The following is an 8,821-nucleotide window of genomic DNA, read 5'->3' as shown; positions in this document are numbered from 1 at the left end:
CTTACTCCATGCCAACAAGAGCTGAGGTGTTTACTTTCGCTTCAACGTTACCAAGAATTAAAACTTCTCAGTTTTAATATTCAAACTTAAAAGCATCTTACATCGCATATCTAAATACTGTTGGATATGAAAAGCGTTAACTATGCTAAGCCTATAACATTGAAGTGTGATAACGTCAGATCCTCTATTAATTTGCTCTCGTTAGAGGAATCAAACCAGACCAGAAGTTAAAAGAACCGGATTAGAAGTCAAACGCCTAATCTGCCACTCAGCAAATGATATTACACCGAGTAAGCTTGTTGCAAAGCTAACAATTCCATTTCCAAGTAGAAAATGATATTGATCATTTTTCCGGCGGAGGAACATTTTTTAATTGAAACAATTCCGCAACACATCACCAATTAAACACCCAAAGAGTGCTAAACTGGTACCGAAACACAGAATGAGGTTTAATTGCCACTTTTTTGTCAGCTAACATTGTCACACTTGATTAATGTTCGCATTACACCTGGTAACATTAACTTACAGCACATTGGTGGCCGCGGAAGGTTAAAAATCACCTCATTCAGAAGTGAACAGTTTTTTGATAAAGCGCAATGTGGTCACCATTAACTGTCAGAACTCACTGAGTCGAGTCATTGAGTTAAGTCAGTGAGTCACTGTCAGAAAGTATTTCATTTTCTTGAATAGGGATGGGCAATTCAGAATACCGAATCCAGAAGGATTCGGATCCTAAACTATCCGAATCCAAAACGGCAATAAAACCGGGTAATAAGATTCGGTTTTAAAGATATACATAAGTCTTGTGCGACCTGTCAGCTGGAGACAGTGAACTGGAAAAAAGTGTGGTTTAATCCCTTTTTTCTTTGCACTGACACCATCCGCAGTTCCGCACTTTCAAAAACATTGTGCACGCGTTGTGCGCGCACGGCTCATGCAACTCTACGTCACTCGCTCGCACGAGCAACCAAAGAAACTAAGCGCGCAATTTTCTTCACGCTTTGTTTACAATATGCACAATCGTGCAATGCTTTTTTTCAATCCACGTGCGTATGCGACTCTCCGATAGTTTGAATGGTGGGCGTAACAACATTGAGCAGATGCCCCTTGCTAAAGGAGTTGGCTCTGAAACACCTCAGCATCTTTCGAGCGATTCTTTTCGACTGCGGCTGGACGGAAGCTAAGCTGCGCTCCCGTTCAGCGTTGCCAGATGGGGAAATAGAATATCAAATTAAAAAATTCTGGTGAAATTTAGAGGTCTTTCTTGCCAAGCTTTTTGACCTTGGAACCAGATAACTTTTTGGTGAAATCTGGTGAAATTTTTCTTACTCAATTTTTTTCAAGAAAGTTTTTTCAATTTTTTTAAACTTTTTAGCAAATAATCCCTGCTCGTATAGAAAACGTTTTGCAAGAGCTCTGCATATGGATGATGGCAGTGTCTTAAGTCTTAAAAACTATTTGTATTTAAGCGAAATTGCTTTATTTAGGGTCAGGGCCGTAGCCAGACCGCAGAGCAAGGGGGGGGGAAATTTTTTTTAGGGGGGGCCGACAATTTTTTTTGGGCAAAATCATTATAATTGCTGTTGCTCGATGATGTTGCTCGAGAATGTTGGGATTTTGCCAGGGGGGGGGGCGGAATTTTTTCCGGGCGGGGGGCGATGCCCTCCCTGGCCCTCGGCTGGCTACGGGCTTGTTTAGGGTGTTTTAAATATCTGATGAAATTTTAGTTACTTTTTGTTGCCAAGCGGCTTCCATCATCTGGCAACACTGCTCCCATTTGGCTGGAAGTCATTTAGAATGCCTTAATGTGTTGCATTGCAACAAACATTTACTTTGATTGTGTAGCTTTTGTGTCTGAAATTTTTTACTTTTTGTGTTGCTGGAGCCTGGAAGTTAATAGGATTCAGTATTCTGGATTCGATTCTGGATTCGGTTTAGTATTCCGGAATAATTCTAGAATAGTGAATTATTCTGAATTGCCCATCCCTATTCTTGAACGTGGTCACGAGTAACTATTTAACATTACGATAAGAAGTTTAAAGTATTATTACATCATAACAACATGGTGCTTACACGGAGAAAGCAAGCCGCTCCTTCAAACTTATGCAAACAAAATAATCAGCAGTAATCGGCAATTAGCATACAGATATGAACATTGGAAAACGCATGTACAGCAGGAAATGTGCATTTGAGTTATAACGATACACACAAAATAATAAAAAATGTTTCAGATTGATAAATTGCTACAGAAACAAAAATAGTATTATACTATAGTAATGGCTAAAATATTAACAAAATTAGAATTTCACAAATGCGTGATGAAAGTAAAGTTCATGGTTTCTTCAAGTGGTTTTCTGCATTAGAACCTTGCACACGTCTTGAACAAAGGGCAACACTGACAAAATATTAACTTTATTGGGAACTTAATATTCGGTTTTACCTGGAGTTATTAATCAGCATAAAATATCGACTATGCAATGTGATATCATGAAATAAACAACACGTTACAAGTAATATCTTATGACATTGACAAACGACGTGTTTGCAGGGTCTATCTACAGCAGCTAAGTCATAAAAAGTGCCATAAGAGTTATTACTGTATAGTCGTTACAAATCGTAGCACGGCTTAGGTCACAAAACTGTTCATGTCAAGGTCATCTAACATACGAACAAGTTGGTCTAAGGAGTTTTGCTGACTGATCGCCAGCAGAGATGATCGGTCCACAATACTGAAGTGTTCCTTCAGATGAGGAGCAATTATTGGTTCCAGCACAACACTGACCAATGAGCTGGATCGGGGGGTTTTGGGTTTGGTTCCGATTACGAGCGCTGTCTCAACGTCAGCCTGCTCGTTCGTGCGGTCTATTTGACATTGGATCAACTTTCGTACGCATTTCAAGTAAGAAAATAACTCGGTTTGCTCTTGTCTGATCATCTTCGTGCTGGTGCTGTTCTCGTCGTCCGATTCGAAGTAAAACACTTGACTTTGGCACAGACGCGTTCCTCTGAGGACGTTCCTCTCGTCCATTTTTAAAAGAATTCCCAAGTCCGTTGATTGGAGGATTTTGGTCACGTGTCTGTTACTTCCTGAATATGGTGGCAGCACCCAAGGAACAAGATCGAATTCATTAAAGTTTTTTCCAAACACATCAAGAATGGTCTTTTGCTTTTCCGGATCCCCATACATTAATCGTATCCCCCTTGACAAGTCGGCAACGTACTGAGAAACATTCTCTTTTTCGTAGTACACCGTTATTCTGAACAGTGAAAGTTGATCACCTGATGTAAGCGAAAACAAGAACGTTAAAAACACTGATACACTGTGTTGAAAACATAGTGCACATGATAAATAGATATCTGAAATATACACAATTTTGGTAAAGAGGTCACTTTCTTCAACCACAGACATATACAATTTTTCATAATTATGCGTAAATGTTCCACCGAGTTTGACACTAAAATCCACGAAGCTTTGCTAATAAACTCATACAATCCTCGCCTCAATACACAGTTGTTTGCCTTAGGCGCTTCTTATTTACTCAACGTCTTTTCTTGATGCGTCATATAATGCGTCTTTGCCTCGCGTAATTTAAACGCCATGTGATGTGCCTTTCTCCTATGCTCTGCCGTTTCATTTTGCATTTCGTTTTTCAATTCAGTGTTTAGATCAGTTATTCATTTTAATTGTAGATATGATAAGCAGTTATTTTTTGTTACTTGATAAGGGCTAACGTGTGTATGGCCGAAAATGCTTGTAGCTTATAGTTTATGTTCAATTTTAATGGATTATGTTAAATGCCGTGTGGTTGCTTGGTTGTATATGTCTGTGGTTGAAGAAATATGCACTGTGCTTAAAAAAAGCTTAAGCGGAAAAATATTAAAGTTAACACCTATTTGTTTCAAACCGCATAAAAAAAAAAGTTCAAATTTTAGAATGTCATCGTTTATTAAAATAATATGGTACAAAGGTAGCAATCATATAACCAAACTTACAGTTGATATTGAACTTTTTCAATAAACCTTCGATAGATTGAAACTGGGGAAGGGATTGGTCGATGGAAGCAGGGCTGGTTTGCGTCAAGTCAACAACTTCAGGAGAAGGTGCTGCAGTGATATTGATCGTAAAATGATAACAATGAGCTGTGATTCCAAGTTTGAACACGATAGCAGAAACTTAGTTGGCTTTCATACAAAATCAGCTCTCTAGTTTTGTAGTTTCACAAACGACAAGTTAAGGGAAAGTGTCAAAACACCTGGGGTTTTCATCTTTCAAATCACATAGACAGGTATTCCAATAAAAATTTGTGTTGTTGCAAAAAGTTTACCATTTGTCTTACAGATGTAAAATTTACGTGAATACGATGTGACTTGATTTTGAAATGATTTTCAATTAATGTGTTGCTTTTTCTAGACCTTTGCTATGCTGGCATGTATTGTTTTCGCTGTAAGGGTCAGAAATTTATAACTAAACTGAACAGCAAAAACGCATACTCAAAACAACTCAATATAACCTACCTGGGCCCGGACTAACTAGTATTGTATCAATGAAAGCCAAGCTGTCTTCAACAGTTTGGTGCTTCATAGTTCCTTGGATGGGTACGGTGACTTCCTCGAAGCCGCTTTGTTCGACCGGAATCATAGGTTCAAGTTGAAAGGAATTGTACTCGGGAAGGCCACCAGAAAGGGCGAGGTTGGGTTGCAAGGGACGGGTGACGTCTAGGCGCTAAATTCGAAACAAAGAATTTTCGAACGTGCAAATGAAGCTTGAATATGCAAGGAACAAAATTCTGACACAATCTAAAGTAAAACATTAAAAGTACAAAGTATATATATATGACCTGATTAACCAACCGACTGTTCTAATACCATATATACGGAAAAAATCAGATGAATTAAATAGGTTTGTATTGATGATCATGGTTTTTCAGCATAGCAATAGCAGTCTGATTGCTCACTCTCAATCAACACTTGTTGTGTACAATGTGAATGTAGCAACCAAGCATTGATAAAGAAACGCTTCGAACATGCAACATTCTTCTCACGGAAATCATATTTACATAACTTGTTTACTGTTCAAAGTTATTTAAAACTCAGCGGACTGTCATAGACAAAAACAACGATTAAGGACTGACGTACTATTCATAGTACCTGCTCTGTCTGAATTACCGTTGAATAGTGATGTAGGTGTTAGTGGGCGTATTAAGCAAGTGGTTGAGGTAAACAAAAAGCAAAACAAAACTAAATTTGGTTTATGACGAAGTAGCTGAGAACGACTTTTAAATTGTGTAAACTTGAACAAAGTAAAAATACGAACTATTAAACTGTTAACATATTACAAATGTATACTATAATTAAACGGAATGGCCCGTTTCGGTGAGTCCGATTCGGTGAGTCCGATTTGGTAAGTCCGATCCTTATTTAGTGATTTTTTTAATTTTTTTTTTTAATTATCGGGTACCGTAGCCTAATTATCATTGCCGTTTTAGGGTTAAGGGTTAGGGATAGGGGTTAGAGTTAGAGGTTAGGAACTCACTGAATCAGACTCACCGAATCGGACTCACCGAATAGTAGCAGACCCATAATTAAAATGTCCAAAAGGTTGATACTTTGACTATTGAACTGAAAAGTATTTAAGCGAAAGAAGCCGACCACAAAACAAAACTTTACTGTTTTTCTAATGAGTGAATTCGTTTATCGTTTTGAGGTTTTTGCAATATAATATACCATGTGTTAATATTTGGTTTAAATTGCATTAAGGATCAAATTGAAACTTGTTACTCGTACATCGACCAAGGAGAATATGCTAAAAACAATATCGCTTGCATGAAATGTACTTGTAACAAAAGTAGCAACAATACCAGACAGCAAATCAATAGTGTTTTACATTGTCGTCTACAGTCTTACATTTACAACGTTTACAGACGTTGAACCAGTGTAAAAAACACGTTTATTTGATGTCTTGGGTACAACTCACTGATTCACGAAGTATATCGCATGGGTCCACCAATACTGGACCGGTTTGAAAAACTGCTGTTGCACCAGACATGACAGGAAATTGGTCATCTTCAACTGGCTTTTTTTGCTCGGGCATGTCCAGTGAGTTATGAGCAGCCGGTGTGTTATTAGAAGGAGGATGAGACCGTTTGCGATTGCGAGTTTCTCTTTTAGCTGCAAAAATTGCGTTGCAATTGCATTAGTAATTTAAAGAAAAATGTGTATAAAAACCAATAGGATACTGCATCGGAAGTAAATAAACTGAGTGCATTCAACTTTACTTGCAATAGCAAATAAACAGTTAGAACTAATAATAAAGTACTGGATTACTTATATATAATTAATAAAAGTGTATTCTTTGATATTCATATTACATGTACCGGTACTTAAAAATGAAAAAGTGCAACTCATATTTAAACTAGCCAGTAAATATCTGTTTAAATTCAATCAGTAAATATCTGTTTAAATCAACTCATATTTAAACTAGCCAGTAAATATCTGTTTAAATTCAATCAACAAAACACAAACCTTTCACTTCAGCTGGAGTTAAAAGTTTAAAAATTTTGTGATTTCCGGTTTGTTGATTGGTTTTGCTCTCTGCCTTGATTTCTTCAAAATCATCGGATTTATTTAATGCACAACGAAAGTTTCCCTTTAATTTCTTGTCGTCAGGGGGATTTTTTTCATCATAATTCTCTCGATGCCTTGCCCAAGCCTAAATGGTAACTTATTCTTTAACAGTGCACAACTGTACATTTCGTACTGGAGTACAAAACAAAGATTGCAATGTAGTTTTTCAGATCTCAAACAAAAAAGAAAACCTTGAGTCGTTTATAATACCACAAACTAGAAATTAATAAATAAAACCTAAAATGGAAATGCAATAATCTTTTTAAACAATAGGTAAGCATAGTTATATAGCTAACATGATATTCATTTTTTTATGTTAAAAGCATATATAAGTTAGTTGATGTAAAAAGGGACACGGAAAACATATCATAAGAAAAAACAGTTGCCAAAAGTGATCTCAGTCATACATAGTCTACATGTCAAACGGTAATGACAAGATGAATCATGAAATAAAAACAGTAATAAAAAAACTTAAGACTAGTCAACATAAATGCATAATAGGGTGTTGTGCAAACTGAAAATAACCAAATAATAATACATATATACAATATACTGAATCATAGCCTAGCCTATTCAAACTTACAATAAATATTTCGTAATGTTGCTCCCAACTTGGGTGGCCCTTTTGCGTCCATGGTATCTTAAAAAGTTGACGACTTTCATCCACCCATTCTAAGCCATCAAATTGTCTTTGCTCAATCTTCTTTATTAGCCACTGCCTTAAAGGAAGTTTAAATTCCTCTTCACTTTGTTGAAATGCCATATTCAGAAGAATGTATAACTCTGCCAACAGCAACTACTAAAAGTCCAAGAAGTATCTTTGAATTTGGTAAAATATAAGTTTAGTTTGATTCATGTGATTCTCATTTTGTCCTGTTTTTCTCAGTTTTGTATCACCTAGGTGTATTTGTGTGTAATGAACCTAATCGAAAATGGATCAATGGGACAAAATATCTGATTCAATCAATCAGTTGTTTATTCTATCAAAAAAACAAAACACAGAAGAGACATAAAAAAATAATAAATACAATGTTTAAGTTTTGTTATTGATAGGTAGACAACGAAATGACCATACGGTCTACTAGTCAGTGGCCATGATTCTTTTAGAATAGCTTCTGGCTGAAAATATAATTATCAAAAAAAAAATTATGAAACAACAAAAATATTAGATGACAAATTTATAAGCTTATGTTCAAAATTCAGCCATAATACTCGTACATATAGAATAGAGAGAAATCTATGGTTCAACAAAGCAAACTATGGTTCAACAAAGCAAACTCTCTACCAAAAGCTTTATATAGAGTAGAAATGTATAAATTTATAACTGGTTTACACCATTTAACTAATACTGCATAGATTTCTCCTGGAAACATCATCTATGTGCTATATTTCTGATTCAAAGGTTGGCTGCATAGGCGCCGACTTTTATTTTTGCACGGGGTGGCGGATAGCACAATATGGCAACCTAAAAACTTTCAAACTGCATGTTTTTGTTTTTTACTAAGCGTGTTTCGTAGATGCAATTGTCTATTCACACCTGATTTGTAGCTCGATTATTTACAAAGCAACTTTACAACAAAGCACAGAAAGTATGTCGTGAATTTTATTGTTACGTTGTCGCTCTGACACTTAACATTTGGCAAAAGTATTTTTGCGAACGGCAGCTCTGTGAATTCAACTGTTAATCAACTGGTCAAGTTGTAACCGTTAAGCTTCAGCTTGATAAACATTTAAAATTAGGATGTGGTTCTATCGCTGTTGCGTCATGGTAGATCACAAGTAGGTTTTTATGCGCCTGAGTGCACTACTAAACGATCGCTCCGCCTCGCAGGTGGTGGAAGGCAACGATAAGTATATTTTCACAATGCAGACCACGTTTGGAAGCATTAATGATCTTGTTTCATTGCTTGCAAATAGATCAAACAGTTGCAACAGTTGAACGCTTTTTCGGTGGCATCTTTAAGCTGAATAAAACTGGAATGTCGGGGAAAACTTTTACTGGACGACTTTTTGTAATTTTTTCTATGATGTAACAAGCAACTCCTAACTTATGTCAGACCAATAAATTCCCTCCTCAAACTTCTACAGGACAAGTTTTCGTAATTTTTTCTATGATGTAACAAGCAACTCCTATGTAAGACCAATAAATTTCCGCCTCACAATTTGTCACGCATTGACACGCAATATTACATTATTA

At 36.4% G+C, this 8,821-nt stretch overlaps 1 protein-coding gene across 1 annotated transcript; it reads right to left on the bottom strand.

Annotated features, from left to right (window-relative positions):
- Nucleotides 1-1,568: 1,568 nt before the first annotated feature.
- LOC145776178 (interferon regulatory factor 5-like) lies at nt 1,569-7,387 on the bottom strand. The gene is made up of 6 exons (XM_082587580.1): nt 7,208-7,387; nt 6,523-6,709; nt 5,975-6,168; nt 4,516-4,723; nt 3,994-4,104; nt 1,569-3,279 (listed from the first exon to the last, which is right to left on the bottom strand). Exons 1-6 carry the CDS (start codon nt 7,385-7,387, stop codon nt 2,627-2,629), a joined length of 1,533 nt encoding a protein of 510 aa, XP_082443706.1. The 3' UTR covers nt 1,569-2,626.
- Nucleotides 7,388-8,821: the final 1,434 nt, after the last annotated feature.

Source organism: Aplidium turbinatum, chromosome 8 (genome assembly GCF_918807975.1).
Source record: "Aplidium turbinatum chromosome 8, kaAplTurb1.1, whole genome shotgun sequence".
NCBI classification, from domain to species: domain Eukaryota; kingdom Metazoa; phylum Chordata; class Ascidiacea; order Aplousobranchia; family Polyclinidae; genus Aplidium; species Aplidium turbinatum.
This window is presented reverse-complemented; position numbering and strand designations above follow the sequence as displayed.